Below are 19333 nucleotides of genomic sequence, written 5' to 3' on the forward strand. Positions count from 1 at the left end.
TGGACATCTTTCATACTGGTGTCCTCTTCACAGCCCTGCAGGGAACCGCCGTGATGAGTGCCCTCGTGGTAGAACGGGGGCCCTGAGGCCCAGAGCAGGCACAGGGGAAGGTGTGGACTTGAAGTGAGTGTGTCCAAGCCTGACTCTCTGGCCACCGAGCTCTGCGGCTCACGCCCGCACCCCCCCCCCCCCCACCTCCGCCCCGACCTGTGACCCTATGACGGGCTCCAGCCCGCTCTGTGGTCCATGTGATCCAGGGCTGTTGCCTGGCCAGGAGAGCTCCCCAGCGCCATTGTGCCTCTTGCTCCTCCCGAAGCGGACTTAGAGGAGTGGGTTTGCAGCGGTTGTAGCCATACGTGTGTGTCTTTGCTCGGGAACCTCAGCAGAGAAGTTGTGTATTTTGCTGCGTATGCAGAACTGCAGGGTGAGAAGGAGGCGGGGGAGGGACCTGGGGTCTAGAGAGACACAAGAGCAGAGCTGAGGTTGGCTGAGGGAGACGCAGGCTGGGGAGTTGGGTCGTGAACCCTTAGGCTTCTTTATGAAAAGGAATTGACGCCCCCTTGTAGGCTGGGCTTTCCGTTCTGAAGTGCTACCAATTATCAGAGGCACCTTCAACTTAATAGTAGCTTTACTGTATTTAAATGTACCTGTCAATTTAAGATGTTCAGAACATTAAGTTGTGAGGAGGAAAAAGTGTACCCTAGACTTTGTCTCTGTCTTCCCTTAAAATGAGAGAAACATGGTTTCTGCCAGGAACTCTGAGTCGCTCCAGCAGTTTGCCTAGATCCCCTCTCCCATCCTTGATACAGAGTGTTTATCTCAAGAAAAAAAGGAAGAGTAGCTGAGGGCAAGGCCCTTTTCCTTTATTCCTACCTGCATCCCTGGATAGCTTGAGTCCAGACCGGGAAAGGTGCAACTTCCCAGATTTGAGGGAGACGGTCATTTGACACTGGCTCTTTCTGAGCTTATTTTTGTTTACCTAGTAAGAAACTCATTCTCTGCCTTAAAAGTTCTGGATTAAAAGTAGGAGACCAGAGTTTAGGGTTTGTAAACTGCCCGATTTAAGCAAAATTTCTCTGGGTCTCACCTTCCTCAATAGCAAAGCCATAAGTGGGTTGCAGGGTGTGTGTGTGTGTGCATGTGTGTGTAAAGGCACATGGGGTGAAGTCCAGAAGAAACTAGTTGTTGTAAGACTCCTCTCCCCGTGAAGTCACACAGGATGCACTTAATTCCTCCAGCAGCAAGTTATGACGACTCGCGGGAAGCACTGTCTACCAGGGAAGATCATTAGATCCTTAGTGCCCAAGGTTTTTATGGCGGCTGGTCAGGTAGACACCCTCTGCCTAGTGTGTGCCAAAGCCCCAGATTCCCAGAAGGAAAGCAGGTGTCCAGCACAAACCACATCGTTTGTGCTGTTGAAATGTTGCAGAAAATCGTGTTACAGCTGAATTGTGACAGCAGTCTGGATCCGGGTGAGAGACCAAGTAGCACTTGGAGAGTTGGAGAACTCAGGTTTATTACACCAAGGGGCCCAGGAAAGTTAACACTCCAAGCTCTGGACCCCGTCTGTAGGTTTACACAGGCTTTTATAGGCTGCCAGTTTACACTTTGCAACATCATATGCAAATAAAGCATAACAAAAATTGACTAATTATGAACAAGCTTTGTAGAAATGAACCAATCAGGAGGGAGAGAAATAACCAATCAGGAGTGAACGCCATGCAAATGAAGTACTACAAATGGACCAATCAGGAGTGAGGGAAATGGACCAATCAGAAGTTCGCTCAGGGAACCAATAGGATTTTAGGGGTAAGTTCCACTTTCCTAGAAGTAAGCCCTCTCAGAGGCAAAAAGTGAGATAGAGCCTCTGGACCAGGGAACCTGATGATGCTGGCAGGAGAGTAGTGGCCTGCCTGGGGATCCTGCCAGTCTTTTTTATGGGGCTTCCCACCTCATAGATACAGTGAGCCACTCATTATTTAGGGAAAGTTTTATATCAGTACAGGACAGTGTTTAACAGCTGAGTTCCCAGGTGCCAGCCAAGTGCCAACTTGCAAGCAGGTTTTCTAAGGAAAGGCAGTTTTAACCCTGACTTACCTCTTTTTTTCTGAATAAAGGCTGGGGTGGGGGTGCTTAGGTGAGAAAGCAAAGAACTATGGATGTTAGAGGGAAGAGCATTCCCAGCAAAGGAATAATCCAGAGTAAAAGTTGCAGCTTTGGCATGTTCGAGGACAGGAAAGCTCAGAGTGACCAGAGCAGATGGAGGGAGGAGAGTGGTCAGTTATTAGGTTCTGTGGTGAGAGTTGATTTCTGGGCATAAGGACCCCTTATGCTAGACCATTTCAGTCCCTTGGCCTTCCAGAGATGATGATGGGGAAGTGGACCAGCATTTTTTTGAGCCTCTGCTGTGAGCCAGGCTCAACTCTAAAAGCATTGCCTATGACTTCTCATTCAATTCTTTCAACAACCCTTGACACAATGATGATTAAATAGACTTGGGGCACAGAAAAGTTAAGTCACGTGACCAAGGTCCTACAATTAGTAAGAGAGTAAGTTTTAAGCCCAGCTAGTCTGAACAGAGTCTGCTCTGCTATCGACAATGAGAATGATCTGGAACAGTGTTTTAAAACTCCAGGTTGCAAACTGTTAATACACTGTGAAATTAATTGAATGGATCAGGACCAATGTTTTTTAAACAAATGAAATAGAATAGAACAGGTAGTATCACAATACTCGGTGTATTGTGAGGGTAGGATTGTCATATGAAACTTTCGCTTCATTTTAAACATACACATATACAAATGCACGTGCGCGTACTAGGTTGTTGGTAAAATGTAGTCCTTACTTTGGGTGTTAATCAGAAAACATTGTATGCCACTGATTTAGCAACGTTAAATGTTTTTATCTGAACAAATGACTTTTTCAAGTTATTCTTCTTTACAGTTTGAGTAAAGTCCTAGGAGTTCATTTCTGGAAACTTCTATTTAGTAGGGCGCCTAGAAATGGGTACTGGAGGGTTATAACAGAGTTGATGCAGCCTATAAGAACTCCCTTCCCCAAATACCCATTCATCAGGGTACTTTATCACATGCCAGAGGTCTCTGAGTTCAGGGGAGGAGGGATAGATTGTCACCCTCAACTTTGAAGTCTCCCCGCGACCACCCATCATCATAGCCCTGCCTGCCCATTCGCTGCCCAATCTGCCTTGTTCTGTCCAGCAGGAAGAGAGGTGGGCACAGAGGGATCAGGTACAGTGTCTGCAAACCTGGCTGATTCACTGTAGGTACTGCTGGTATGGCCCAAAGTCATGGTGCGGAGGGGAAATACAGAAAAAGGAAGAACGTAATAAATTATAAAGTTTTAAATATTCAAAGAAAAATGGAAGTAGACCAGGGCATTTAATTACAACATTGCTTTCCTATTATATATGGTATAATGTGAATGAAATTAGCTTAAGAATTTTAAAGTAAGGAAATCTTGTGCACTCAAAGTTTGTGATATAATTCCAATAACTATTATCAGTCTTAGCATAATTTAGACCCAATGAAAAAGAGCCAAGAGGTAGCCAGGAATTGGTCTTGCTAATTTTGAGAGCCCATGTTGGGAGTTTATGGCATCTAAGATATCCTTTACCTTATGCCCCTAATCTTTTTTTATTGGAGTATGATAGCTCTATCACATCCATGAGAACGTGTAATAACAACAGCAATTGAACATAGAAAACTTCCTGGAAAAACAGTGTGTGTTGGACATATTGCAAGGTGTTCTCACAAATTGATAACTTTTAGTACAGCTGAAGAATTGTCACACATCAGGCTTGTTAACTTTCTGAAAACTAATGTGTAAAGCTTATGCGTTTCATTACAATAGCAGAGCTGTGGGAATGCATTTTCCAACAACAGATAGTTTCGCCAAAGCTATGGTTACTAATTACTTTTTTACAGGCAAAAGGTTCAAATTTAGGGAATTATTTCAGATAGCGATTTTTCTTTTTCTAGATTTCAGAGCATAGTAAACACTAATAGTAACTATCATTTATATAATCATAATGGTAGCTAATGCTTACATAGCACTGATTCTGTTTCTGGCATTGTTCTAAGCATTTTACATTTATTTACTCATTTAATCTTCAACAACTCTCCAGGATACAATTTTTATTTTAAGGATGAGGAATCTGAGACACAGAGAGGCTCACATACTTGCCCAAGGTCAGAAGTGGAAGAGCTGTTGGTTAGGCAGTAAGAGGCAGAGCTAGGGTGCAAGTTTTTGCTCATAACCATGACACTCTACTGCCTCTTCCTTCACAGTTCTAGAATTCCAAAGATCTGGTGAAGTAGATAAATGAAGTACTGCTGTTATTTTCATTTTAAAGAAGAGAGAAAGCTCCAGAGGTTAGGTGACTTGCCCAAAATAGCCAAGTTGGACAGTGGCAGAGTCAGGCAAAAGCAGTTCTAAATAGGAATTAATAAGGCCTGTGTATTATGATGGGTTCTCCAGAGAAACAGAACCAATGGGTGTGTGTGTGTGTGTGTGTGTGCACGTTGTGTGTGTATATATTGTAAGGGATTAGCTTATGCAATTATGGAGGTGGGCAGGTTCCCAGACATGTAGGTGAGTTGGCAACTGGAGATCTGGGAGAGATAATGGTATGGTTCCCATATAAAAGTTGACAGGAAGAGTCAATGTCCCAGCTCAAAGACAGTCAGGCAGGAAAGAATTCTCTTTACTTGGGGGAGAATCAGCCCTTTTGTTCCACTCAGGCCTTCAACTGATTGGATAGAGCCCACCCATATGAGGGAGAGCAATCTGCTTTACTCACTCAACCAACCCATTTAAGTGTTAATCTCATCCAAAAATATCCTCATAGAAACACCCAGAATAACATTTGACCACATATATGGGTACCTTGTGGCCCACTCAAGCTGACATAAATTTAACCATCATAGTCTTTGGATTCTATACTGTCTTTGACTTTCAAACAGCATTTTCTCAAGAACCTTCAGACTACTCCACATGACCGCACACTCTCCTCACTTGGCATTGGAACTTAGAGGAGGTGGCAAGAAGGGTCATCTGTGTCTACTTGGGAGAAGGAAGTGGGGGTTTAGGGGTAGGGCTGCTGATAGCATCCTGATAGCATCCCAGAGGGGAGTTCGGAGGCAGAAATCTAAACGTTAACCACTCTGTCCCAGCATTTCAAGTACACTTCTTTCTCCTGAAGTACTTTAAACAACATTGCCTTAAGCTACAGGACTTGTGGCTGGCTGATCAAGGCCATTCAGTGGAACAGGAGATCATTTCTGTTGTGACGAGCTGGAGTTAAGAATTGGAGTTAGATCACGTTGGGGGAATCCTTTGCATTTTACTCTGAAGTATGTTCTACTAAGTGCTTTTGTATTCAAGCATGATGGGTGATTTTTGTGCTTACTGGGTGAAATGTATTGGTGTCCACAAGGGGGCTTCATTTTTCCATTTTTCAACTTTTGCTTTCAGTAATACTGTATATTTTGTTTTGTTGTTGTTGTTGTTTGTACCAAAAATAGAACTACTTGTTTGTTTCTGATAAGCACTTGCCGCCGGGCGCGGTGGCGCGCGCCTGTAGTCCCAGCTACTTGGGAGGCTGAGGCAGGAGGATCGCTTGAGCCCAGGAGTTCTGGGCTGTAGTGCGCTATGCCGATCGGGTGTCCGCACTAAGTTCGGCATCAATATGGTGACCTCCCGGGAGCGGGGGACCACCAGGTTGCCTAAGGAGGGGTGAACCGGCCCAGGTCGGAAACGGAGCAGGTCTGATAAGCACTTGCCATCACTAAAAAGAGCTTTGAATGCTAAGGACGTTGGAAGAATGAGGGCAGCAAGTCTGAAACAGTGCTTGGAGGCCTGAAGGCTGGGAAGGGTCAAACAGTGGGACAGTCAGATCACAGATATTTCACATCCCTTATATGAAACTCAAAACAAACTTCTGAGTTTTTAAATATTAAGATCATAATTTAGGTTATATTGGATCATAATTAGGTTTCTAAGTCTCACTAACCTCCTATTTAAGTTAAAGGTGAATTAAAAAATATGTCATTCCAGATTCAAGTGTTAATTTTTTCAGGTATATATTCCTTAAACCATTATTTCTTGGGCTTTGGATCACTTTTAAATCTGAATTCAAGTTTGAAGTCTTTGTTTTTCTTTTCCCCACCTACTTGAAATTTCTGTTACCAAGTACGAGGCACTAGATCAGGCCTCACCCAAAGCAGTGGGGCTGTTAGTTGAACTCAGTTTGGTCGGAGTGGAACTGAAGACCTGAGGTTACTAGCTCTTGTTTTGAGTGGCAGGTTTTACATTTATTTTGGAAGAGGGTATCTTCCAGACGCAAGAGGGGCAAAAGCAGTGTTTCACAGAAGGGAAACTGCAGTGGAAAACATACTTCATCTAGCTTTTGTGTGCGTCATGTTGGAAAAAATGAGTATCTGCGAGTCACAGGAAGAGAAGTGGCAGCGTGCTTCCAAATCAATTTGAGTTCCTGAAGAAATGAGGGTAAGATACACAGACGGATTTAAATATGTTAAAAGTGAAAAACTAGAATGATTGCTCTTGGAATTTTGTTAAGCAGTCCAACTTCTATATTTTATAGAAACTGTAGCTTTCCCATGGATTAACAGAAGGCCAAAACCTTATAATTTGAACATTAGGTTGATTAGCATTTCTGGTAGTTATTAACAAAATTGATGCCATTAGAGTTTAGGGCTGAAAAATCCTTGGGGGACATATTCCAAATGCCAAGATATAGGAGTATCCATTGATGACACAATCATTAAATGGACAAACTACTCACCCCAAATTATGGAGGAATGCTGTGGAATGAAAAATGTGCAGTACATGTTATAAGACAGCCAGTTTATGGTCACCAAAGGGGAAAAGAGGGGAGGAGGAATAAATTAGGAGTATGGAATTAATAGATACAAACTACTATACATAAAATAGATGTCACACAGATTTACTGAATAGCACAAGGAACTATATTCAATATCTTGTAATAACCTATAATGGCAAAGAATCTGAAATATTTTTGTACATGTATGTAACTGAATCACTTTGCTGTATACCTGAAACTCACATAATATTGCAAATCAACTATACTTCAATAAAAAAGAATTAAAAAAAGAATAGTCTCAAAAGTGGTAGTCATCACACTCCAAAGGGCTTTTAAGTAATATTAAAAAGTCACATCCATCCTCAGGGTCAAATCTAATGAAGAAGACACAAAGCTCATATTTATTGAATACTTACTATGTGCCAGGTAAAGCTTGTTCTAAGCATTTTACCTATCTTAAATCACTCATTATACATAATAATTCTATTATTTCTGGTTGACTAATGAGGAAATTGAGGCACAGAGAAATGTGCCCGAGGTTTCATAGCTAAAGTGGAGTATCATATCTGATAGGAAAATGTAGGAATCCTGTATACTTTCTAATCTCTCTCTTTCAAATCTTGCTTAGTTATTTCATAAACTGCCTTTCCTACTCAGGAGAACAGCCCCTTAGACCAGAGAGATTATCGACTAAATCACTTAGGCTTGAATTTTTAAATAACTTGGTGACAAGCGTAAAAGATGATAAGGTTCTAGTCAGAACAAGGAAGGACACATAAGCTTGGGAAGACATTTCTGCGGGGAAGACATTTGTCAGTACAGACAAATATGAAAATCTAGTTAGTGATAAAGCTGCTGTCTTTAGCGTTAGTGAAATATCACGTGGCAGCATGACTTGAGAAATTCGAAACAGCCTAATTCCATCAGATGTGATTTGACATCTCAACAAGCACTTTAAACTCAGCATATTCAAAACTGAACTCCTTTGCTGTACATTGTAAATCAACTACACTTCAATAAAAAAAAGAAAAAAAAACGCCTGTAAATCAACTACACTGTAAATCACCTACACTGACATAAAAAATAAGGAAAAAACAAAAAAAACCCCTGAGCTCCTGATCTAACTCCTCAGATCCACTCCTCCTGCAGCTGCCCTCCTTTCGGCTGATGGTAACCCCATCCTTCCAGCAGCTGAGGCCCAAACCCTGTCCTCATTGCCTTTCCTTCTTCCGCACCTCACCACACCTAGTGCATCAGCAACTCCGCTGGCTTTACTGTCCACACACACCTGGAGCCTGACCATTTCTTACCATCGCTCCAGCTCCCCCAACTCTCCTCTCATCTCTTTTGGGGTTATTGCAGTTGACTCCCAGCTGGCCGCCCTGCTTCTGCCCTTGCCCTCCACAGTGTGCCTTTGACACAGAAGCCACCAGGATCAGTTAAGACCCAAGCCAGACCAGGTTACACCTCACCTAAAGCCCCACGATGATTCCCTGTTGCACTCCAGTAATGCCGGAGTTCTTCCAGCGACCTTCGAGAGCCTGCAGGACTGGACCTTCCATGCACGTGAGACTCACCGCCTTTTCTTCTTCATCTTGCCTGTTCTGGTCCCATCACCCTGACCTCCTTGCTGCTCCTCAGACAGCCGAGCCTCGCTCCACCCTCTGCCCAGACGTTCTTCTCCACCTGTCGCTGTGGCTCCTGCCTCACCTCCTCCCAGTTTTCCTCCAGTGAGCCTTCTACTTACCATTCTCACACTCCTGAGCGCCTCATTTTGCTTCATTTAAAATTGTTTTCCACAGTGCCTATGGTCTTCCCACAGACGATGTAACTGATTTCTTCCTCATGCCTATTGTTTCCTCCCTGTATTCCCCCTCCTCTCCTGCGCGAATGTGCGATTTGTGAGGACAGGACTCAGTTTTGTCTACTGATGTATTGCAAGCGCCCAGAATGTTGCCTGGAACATAGCAGATGCTCAGCAAATGATGAATTGTTGACTAATGTAAATAGATTTTAAATGTAATTGGAAAATAGAGACTGTTACTCAGAAACCATTGCAGTGAGCTACCAGCACAGCAAACATTGTAAGGCCTAAGGGACTGGATATTTGTTTTTCTGCAAGACAGGTAGGATAAAGGAAAATAATAAGAAATATGCAGTGTGTGTTTTGCCCTCAACTATTTAAGAGCTGATGAAAGCATTTGCTTCTTTAATGAGTAGAAATCCTTACATCAACCCTATGAGGAGGTTCTGTGATTATTTGAAATTCCACATAGAGCCCTTAGCAGATGTCAGCCACACAGAAGTACTTAGGAACCACCAGCTGTAATTGCTGTGATACTTTATAGAAATGCATATGCAGTTTAAATAATTGATTTTGAATAAGTAACTATGCATCCTATTTTATTGAAACCTCATACATTAAATAAACACTACCACATGCCCTGTATTTCATCTGGCATTTAATTACACGTGTGTCTTGAGTTAAGAATCCTCATGCTTTAGAAACCCTGGAGAACTGCTTTAGTTTTTAAATCTTTGTGCAAGGGGGCAGGGTCTCATAGCTATTCAATTTACTAACTTTATTTGATTGGAGTTGATCCTTGCAAGATCTGTGATCTTCTTCTCTTTAAGGTGTGGGCGAACTCTGTCACTGAGATTACCAGTGGTGACCTCTGTGCAGAAGATGGGGACTCCTCCCTGCAGGACCTTACCTACTTGGTCTCTCCACCCAGCAATGGACATTTGGCTCTCAAGTCGTTTCCTGGCCGAAGCATCCAGAACTTTACCCAGGCTCAAATCAATGAAGGCCAGTTAGTGTTTGTACACACTGGTATGTCACAGAGGAAAACAATGTGAAACTAAAATGTGTTTAATCAGAGATTAACATGTAGTCAAGCCTAAGAGCTGCTGATGGAAAACTACAAGCCATCTAAAAACCTTCCAGACTCTGTACCTTTTTCAAAGTGGCACGTTTTAGTAAGGCCAATAACAGCAAACATTAGAGGGTACCTATAACTTACACGTGGCTTATTCACATTGTCGTGTAAGGCCTGCACTCAAATACAAGCTTCTCAGAGAGCCTTTTCCTGACCACCCACTAAAACAGCATCTCTTCTGTCGCCCTCCATCCCCTAGCCTGGCTATCCGACCTTGTCGTGTAGATTGACTTGCTCATTCGTTTGTTGTCTGCCTTCCCCACTAGAGTGTAAGAGCTATAAGAAGAGGGTCTTTCTTCTGTTCACTCTTGTATCCTCAGCACCCAAGAACAGTGACTTGAACATAGTAGGTGCTTAATAAACTTTTGTTGAAAGGATGGAATCATGTTGAATACCTGTTATGTGCCAGGTAATATTCCAGATGCTGGGGATACATTAGTGAATACAAAAAACACATTTGTTAAATGAATGAAGACATGAATGAATGAATGAATGAATGAATGAATGAATATAACTGTAAATCTAAGAGATCCTGGCATTAAAAGGCTTTGTGGTCTTCCTCTGGTCATCAGTAAATCAGTAAGCCAAATAGCCACTGCAAATCTGCAGAAGGGCTGATCCAGCCTGCCTTTGTTTCCAGGCTGCCCTTGTCAGTGGACTAAGAGGGGAAGCCGCCCATTCCCAGCCTGCAGAGGGAAATGGGAGGGGGCATGAGCAGGCGCGTGATGGTAAAACTAAAAGTCTTATCTTTTCAGCCATTTTAAATTATCTTCTTTGAAAATATAGCAAAGAAAATAAAGACGAAACATCATCTAAATTCAAATGTAGTAATTTCCTGATTATCTTTGCAGTTAATGCAAAGAATCTCCAAATAACCTGAAAATACTTTACTATGTGACTGTTCTCATCTAGTGGTTCCAAACCTGTTGCCCGGGAACCTGTTAGGGTTAGTTTTATTGCAGTAAGATCCTAAATCTGCCTACATATGTACCAACGCATTGTTTCTAGACTGAATGATCTTTTCTATGTATGTGTGTTTTCCTTTTTTAAATGTGTGCAGATGTGCTCATTAATAAAACGCAATTCATTTAAAGAGGCACTGAATTGACAGGTGGTTTCTACCAGTTATGTGTGGTTTTGATTAGTAGATATTAAAAGTCCAAGTATTATTAGGAGAGGGCCAGGGAACTTTTTTTTTTATCTTTATGAAAGGATTATCCTATTTTTAAAATGGAGAGAACTACTCTAGAGACTGGCACAGGAGAAGTTTAGAATTTCTAAAACTGTGCATTTTGCAATGGAAGAGAATTATTGACTCTCTGGCATATGCTGGGCACTGCAGGAGATACAATCACACGATTCATTTCATTTCACCTGCAGAAGTTCTCCGAGCGATTGGGAGTAATGATCCCATTTTAGAAATGAAGAAGCTGACGCTCAGAAAGATTTAAGTCAGTCTGACCCTAAAGCTGGGCTTTCTCTACTAGCTGCCATTGAAGGACATTGAAGGGCAGAGTAGGTTGGAGAACTGAAATTATTCTTTGCAATGAAGGATTAAAATATAAGTTAGCTCTCTGGCTTGATTTATTTAACTACCAGGTCAATATTTGCTGTTGGCGAGTAGAGAAAATAATTTCTCCTGAAAAAGCAGGAAGGAGGATTAAAGTCAAGCTCTTTGCGAGTCAATCCATTACATTTTCTAAATGGACGTGGAGGCAATAATAGCCTTCAGAGTGGCTGGAGCCCGGCTGCAGATGAGTCTTGCTGAACCCAGCTGGTTCTCCCTGCTACAACTGTCCATCAGCAGCCCAAAGAAAGGCTTTGGTTTAATTAGTCTCTCTTAGCATTTATATTTGCAAAGTACTCTGCCATTAATCTAATTCATTATTCCACATAACAACCTAAGTAGGTTGATAGAGCCAAGATGGGGCGGGGGGAGCGGTTGGCTAAGTGATTTCAGGTCACCCTTCTGAAAGAACTGGCAGGTCAGGAACATCTGAGGTCATAACAGAAAATCCACAGGTCACAGCTGCTTTGATGTTCCCCTCCTTCCTCCTCTTTGGTCGTAATTAGTATAATAGTTGGGATTATTCTAGTATTTGTTTGGATATAATTCCTTTTGATACCATTTCCATTTTGTTTCTGGATTCATGAAATGTTCAAAGTACCTCATGGCAGAAAGCATTCTCTCCCTAATTTCATGTTTCATTAAAGACAACTTTCAAAGTGCTCTTTCTAGTACAAACAAGCAAAAAAACAAACAAACAAAAATAGCATTTGGTTGTGGGCCTCTGTTCTAAATTAGGCAGATCCAGAATTCTCTTTCTCTATTTTTTTAAATATGATGACTCTTGAGTGTACTGGGAAATATTTTTTAAAGGCTTTTTTGTGAGGGATAAGAACTCCCTGGGTTTGCTTAGATAACAGAGACTTGAGAGACTGTTAAGCCATCAGCCAGCCCTTTATTAAATCATGTTATGAAGGGAGTACTTGTAGGTAATTGCAGGGTCTGACCATGCCTGCTTTGTTCCCTGCCTCGAGTCCCTGAGGGCAACAAAGAGGCCATTTCTACCCATTCCGTGATGCAAAGACCTATGGGCCTGCAGAGTTACTGCTGGATGAACAGTTTCACAGGGCGAGGGGACTGTGCTCATCAGGCTCTCTGCATGGTGATCTCGTTTGGTGCTTTGGGAGTCAGACTGGTAAAGCACTCCTGGGAACAGGGTCAGTATGGGGCCCGTCTTCATTTCTGTTTAGCACATAAGTGAATTTATAACTTTGCTGATATCACTAATTAATCCCTTGACAGACATGTGGGAGTAGAATTCTCTTCTTGCAGGAACATAACAAAAGCAGACCTGGGTCTTCCCCCACTTTTCTCTTGCCCCTTTGCAGAAAACAGATGGTTTGAGATAGATGAATAATGAGGAATTATTTGGGGGGAAGGGCTAAGTGTTATTTACTTCTCTCTAGTTTTGATTTTCAGTATTATCAATAGATCAGAAATTGCTAAGGGGGTGTGGGAGTGTGTGTGTATGTGTGTGCATGCATGTGTGCGTGTGCTCGTGTGTTGCATGTGTGCATTACTTTTATTGTTACAAATTGATTCCAAAATAATAAATGCAGGCAATGAGCATGTTTTAAATTTTTAAAAAAAAATTTTGGAGGTAATATCTTATTTATTATTAATCTCTTTTATTATTCTCAGGAGAAGGTCATGTGGGAAAATGCATTTTAGGCCTTTATTGATGTTCTTTTCACTTATGCGTTTTGGCAGTATTTGATTTGGTGAACAGGTGACTGTATTAATGCAGTCTTAAATTGATAGGGGTCACTTTGCAGGGGGATCAGGTGGGAGAGAGGGTGAAAGTGGGTGGCTCTTGCAGAACAACCAAATTGACCAGAGTGTAATTTCTTCTTTTGAAGGAGCGCTGTCAGGAGGCTTTAATTTTCAGGTTACAGATGGTATGAACTTTGCACCAGGACAGATTTTTAGCATCACAGCTCGAGCTCTGATCATTAGCTTAGAAGTAAACAAAGGACTGAGCATCTTTCCAGGTAAGACTTTAACTTTGTTGTTTGGGTTTAAGTGTTTTTCAGTTTATTTAGAAACTTCTACCTGTATGGTGTAAAATATCATCTTTTACTATAGAGTGATATCATGATATCAACCAGCTACAAAGTCCCAGAAAGAACTATCTCTTCGCAGGAGTTTAGCAAAAGCAAGGCTGGGTCTTTCCCCCTGCCTCTCTCCCCTCTCCTATTCCTCAGAAGAGGGTGTACTGGGGAAGGGCGATGAGGGAGGAATCATTGAAGCAGCAGGCTTTATGATCCATATGCACTTTTCCCCTGCTCTTTCCTTTGGGTCCTTAAAGAAGCAGGAAAACCAGGCTCTGCTGTAACCATCTAGATCTTGGGGTTTTCTTTTTTTGAATATAAAAACCCTGTGTACCAGGGGACCATAGGGGATTTCACTCAGCTCTTGTTTTGGGTCCCTGAAGCCTCTGGACTACTGTTTGCCAAGAATCTCAGCCTGGCTGAGATGGAAAGATCCAAGTGAGCATCTCTGGCCCAATACTGTCACTGCAGGGATAGAGAAAGATTTACCCAATTGCAGGGGCAATAAAAAAGAAGGGAATTTTTTTAGCTTGTTATTTAAAAAAAAAGCATTGAAATAGATAGCACAGGAAATAATAAAATTTATATTACAATTTTAAAAAAAACCTGGGCTTTTGTAACTTGTTTACTTGATACACATTATCAGTAAAACATGGATGGAGAAAAACACTAATCATTTTATTAATTATGGCCACTCCATGGTCACCCCAGCCAGGTGTTCTCAACCACTGGGAAGCTTTTAAAAATACCAGTGTCTTGGCCTTGCCTTACAAAACCAATTGAATGGGAATCTCTGAGATGGGACCTGGCTATTGTTACTTTTTCAAGTTCCAGCTGGTTCTGAAGTACAGCCAGGACTGAGATCCATGGGGCTAGGCATTGTGCTAGTTAGTCTTTTTGTAACCTTTACATCTATGTGAGATAGGTGATATATTCACAGCAAGTTGGCAGGACTTGAGGCTTAAAGAGATGATGTAACTCGGCTGTGCAACCAGGAAATGGTAGATAAAGCTTACATACCTCTAGAGTAGACCTCGAGAAAAATCATTGTTTGTAACTTAAAAAAAAAAACAAGAATTTTTAGAAATTTTGAAATTTTTAGTTACGTTAAGCTTTTGAGCTCACAAATAGAAGCCTTATCAAAATCCAGTTAAAGATAATGTTAACCCAGATTCTTATCTTCTAAAAACTTTTTATATCCCATATTTTTTCTCTGAGCATAAGTGTGATGCTTCTGTCAATTTCTTCAAGGCCAAAAGGGTACCATTTAGTATTTAAAAAAATAAGCAAACAACTGCACCCTAGTATTCTGAAAAATACAGCAATCTATTTTTTAAAAGTTCTAAAATCAGTAAATCTGGTTGCTGCAAAAAATAAAATACCTTTCATCTAGTCTGGCTAAACTATGGTTTAGTAACTGAAGACAGTTTTATTACATTGAAGGGGAGTTATAGCCACTATAGCTTAGGAAGTTTTTGAATTTCTGGCACCTGTTTTACTGAATATTAGTTTTGCAAGAAAAATATGTTAACATGGCCCAAATTCCCTTGTCACCCTTGTCGAGCTATGCAAAAACATATAGCTTTCTTAGCCCTCTTCTTAATATTTGGAGACAGCCCCGAGTAACCATCTCCTCTCCCTTCCCAACATGCACCACATCTGCCCTGGCCTGGCCTTCTTGTATCCTGTATCCGAAAACCCTCCACTGGAACTTGCATGTTATCCTCAGATCCCAAAGTGACCTGTTCCTTTTTCTAGCTCCCCCTAGCTCGTTAGGTCTGTTATTCTTGGTTTCTGTGTCTTCTCTCCCCAGACTGTGACTTATTTCCAGCTCCAGCTCCTGGCCAATAGGAAAGAAGATGCATTTTCATGTACGTTTCCATTAGGCAGCTCTTATATTTGATCTGAGCTTGGGTGAGTGTGAAATGAGATCCATGGAGTCACAGATTTTAGAATTGAGATGGACCTTGTGGGCCACTTGGCCCAGTTGTTCTTGGCATTCTTCCTACCTAACATCCCAAGTAGCAGTGACCCTCTCTGTTCTGCATCAGAGTTCTAGGTGTGGGTGTGGCTCTGAAGACCACATCTCCTCATCCTCCCTCCAGGGACATAGTTGAGCCTTGCTCAGCCTGGCTCTGCAGTGGCCTCCCAAGGATGTTGGTCCCTGATGCTGTGAAAAGCTGCAAGGATGATGATGACAGATGTGTCACTCTTTTTCTTTCCTCAGGACCGCCCCACACCCCACCCCACCATGTCAGGTCCTGCTGGGAGCAGGCCTGGGTGACCTCTGCCTCCCTCATCTATTAGCTGGCCCCTTGGCTGGGGGAGGAAGGGAGGCACTCTGTGTCCCATCTCCAATGTGACTCCAGGTGTCAGTTATCAGCGACTGCTGCTCTTGTCAGACTCGAGTTGACCTGTATGTTCTGAAATATCAGGGAAAATCTTTTCTTTCTTACAGAGCTATAGATTTTATAGAACTGAAATAGGAGAAAATCTCTTCCTATTTTATAATAGACGTTCAGATACTATTGATGTCTGTGTTTTTATAGTGTTTGATATTTTTAATCTACTGAACTGGGTTGTTATAAAGATTTGAACAAACTAATGTATTTAAAAGCAAGTTTTGATCGTTTCTATTTGGCAGATAAAAAACACTGGGCATGTTCAAATTCATGCAACTAATAGGAATCATAAGCCCCAAAATTGAGTGCCAACTCCAACCCCAAACTGTGTGCTCCAACCACAGCAGCTCCTGTCCCTTGTGTTCGTGCCTTTGTTCCAGGGCTGCCTCTGTTTTAGAATATCAATTCCCTGTGAATGGGGATCATCATGGTGGCTGTGTACTCTGTCTCCTTCTTGATATTCTTGAGGGACTGATGTATACAACCAGGAAAAGATATATAACAATTTAATAAACAGCAATGTGTATGTGGAAATTTTATATGTTAGGGAAATATTGCAACCTAGCATTAATCAACATTTTTTTTGAAACTCACATTGATCCCATACCAGTTGGACTTTCTCTATGAGCCCAGCAGACTTTGGCCATACTGTTCTGCCTCCTTTGTGTACTGTCTTAAAAAGTGGCCCTGGCTTGATAAATGTAAGAACTTTCTTAGGGTAAGCCAAAATAATTATAAGAATACTTAGTGAGTGAATGTTTTAAGGTTAACCATGGGTTGTAAGGCCTGCCAAATTTGAAAGTCATTCTTTAACGCAGTTATTTTAAAGTAGGAAGGACTTTAGTTCTAAATGAAATCTTTGTGTTTACGAACTAAGAAAAAAGATCTATTTGATGTATATTTTCATCTTGTAATTTTGTGTGTGTGTGTGTGTGTGCGTATATACACACACACACACACACACATATATATATATGTATATATATTTCTGTTTCTTTCTAGACAACTTACTGCCCAGAAAGGAGTTTTGTAACTGGTTTTTCACCTTGAATGCCACCATTGAACATGTTTGTTTGTTTATCCTTAGTGGTGGCATGTTGGAACATACTGTGGCCCAGAACCTAGTTTTTCTGTGTAACCAAATTGCACTTGGCTCCTTTGAGAGTGTTGAGGAGGGGTTGACCTTGAGAGTTTTGTCAAACTGGTCTAGAATGTAAGCTTACACAGATCCAGAGTTAAGTAGCAGGATATTCATAGCAAACTATGTGACTTCAATCTCCTTGGGGTTTGGTTATGCTATAGAAGGAATCATGTCTCACCAATGGGCCATCTGTCCTCTGTGGCAGGAATTGAGGGAGAGAGAAAGGCAGGAAGAAGTCACAACATATTGCTAAAGCATTTAGAGCTGAGATTTGTAAAACCTTTTAGTCAACTGGTTTTGAAGCACTGTATTGAATATTTTAAGACTGAGCAGGAGATAACCAAGAGCCATAAAAAAAGATTTTCATCCTCAAGGAGAAAATTAAAGGCTTACTACAGTTCAGGGGAGGGAAATTTCCCTTAGACTGGGATGATCAGGGAGAGCTTGTTGACCAAATGAGTCTCGAGCTGCCCCTGCAGAATGAATAGCATTTTGATGGGTGGCAACAAAGACATACCAGAGAGGACAGCATGACTGAGGTAGTGAAAACCTGGGAAGAAGCGGGTGTGTCTGGAAGGTAGAGAGCAGAATCTGTCAGATTTGTTGAATAATTCATCACATTTCCTAACTCAGACATCACTACAGCACTGAGCTCAAAGTAGTATGATAGGCAATATAAGGTCAGCCTTTAAAAAATACTCGCTTGGCATCAGTGAGACCTACATTTGACCAGCAGACAAATTATTTAGCCTTATCATCCCTTCTTCAGGATGAGGAAACAAATTATACTTCTTAGGATTATCATGGCGTCTAAAAGAAAGCGCAGGACTGTGTCGGTGCTGTTTCCTGGTATATCTCCACTCCTGATTGTAGGGCTTGTCCCATTCGAGGCACCTGGTAATGTCAGTTGAAGAAATACACAAGACCTTCTATCCTGGTGACCATGAAACCCTTGTTGTCATGGTGGTAGTTGATCTTCATGAAACAAACACAATAGGATGTAAGTATGTTTGAGAAATACTATTCTTAAAAGGAGGATAAAACAGATATTTTTTTTAACTTCAAGACTCAGAGTGTTCAACATGCTGATTTGATTTTCAGATCTCTCAGAGGTACACATGGGGTGAGAGCTGACTAAACAGATATGGTTATAGAACCCTTTTATTACCACACTCCTCTAGGACAGTTTTTCTATGGAATATATATTTAGATGGGACCTTAGTGAAATCTTTTCCAAACTAAGTGTTTGGAGCTCATTGATGAAAATATTAATGCTGATGAAATGAGTTGGGGTGGGGAGAAAATATTTGGCTCATGGTGAACTGGGCTGGGAGATAAAAGATGCCCATCAGGCAGTTGCAACATGGAGCCAGCTAGTCTTGCTGACTGAGCATGCTCGAGGTGACTGCTGAATGGGAATTAAACCATAGATGACTTTATGGGTTAGGTGGCTGGTCAGGGAACGAGGAATTGATGTACCCTGGCCGAGAGAAAAGCACTCTTGACCTGGAATATTTCCCCAATGGGTCCTCTACCCCAAAAGGCTAAGATAAGTGAAATGACTTTTAAAGAGACCCTCCCACCTGCCAAAAGTAATCCTGGGGGTGAAGGAATAAGTGAAAAGTTAAGAATCCTTTATAGGAAGGAAATAATTAAGAAGGCACAGTGGGGAAAAGTTCCAAAGGATAACTGAAGATGAGAAGTTGGATGTCGGGGTCCCCAGAGACTGCACACAAAAGAGACATACTCCACCTGAAAAGAACTGGGACCCTACCTTAGCAGATAATAGAAAATGGGCCTCAGTTATGACTTTATGTAACATTGACTAAGGGGACAGAATAATTCCTCTTGGCCTCCCCAGGGTGTCCTTAGATCCTGGGCCCCCAGCTCGAGAAGCCAGAAGGTGGCAGTGACTGCAAAATTTCCAGCAGCGAGAAGACCTAAGAGGAATGTGGGCGTCTATTAAAGCATCTTTTTTGTGTGTGACAACTACGGCTGTACCAAGGCAATCCTGAATCTGAGACAGAACTGTGTTCTTTAGGCTGTTATTTGCAGGTACTCCTACCTCCCCAACAGGATCCCCAGGACCTAGTTAGTGCCCAGCCCAGGGGCTTGGGTATTTTACTTTATTTTATTTTGTTTTCAGCTTTATAGAGGTATAATTGAAAAATAAAATTATAAGATATCTGAAGTATGCAACGTGATGATTTAATATATGTATACATTGTGAAAAGATTCCGCCACTGAGTTAACACATTCATCACTTTACATTTTTACTTTTTTTTTTTTTTTTGGTGAGAACATTTTAGTTCTTTTCTTTTAGTAAATTTCAATTATATAATACAGTGTGGTTAACTGTAGTCACCATGTT

At 41.6% G+C, this 19333-nt stretch overlaps 1 protein-coding gene across 1 annotated transcript in view; it reads left to right on the forward strand.

The window, feature by feature from the left end:
• LOC102538082 (chondroitin sulfate proteoglycan 4-like) overlaps positions 1 to 19333 on the forward strand; it is a 64184-nt gene that overhangs the window by 21561 nt on the left and 23290 nt on the right. The window contains 2 exon segments of the mRNA XM_072958697.1: positions 9497 to 9695; positions 13228 to 13359. Coding sequence (XP_072814798.1) covers positions 9497 to 9695; positions 13228 to 13359 — 331 coding nt within the window.

The sequence above is a fragment of the Vicugna pacos genome, chromosome 3, assembly GCF_048564905.1.
Source record: "Vicugna pacos chromosome 3, VicPac4, whole genome shotgun sequence".
NCBI lineage: Eukaryota > Metazoa > Chordata > Mammalia > Artiodactyla > Camelidae > Vicugna > Vicugna pacos.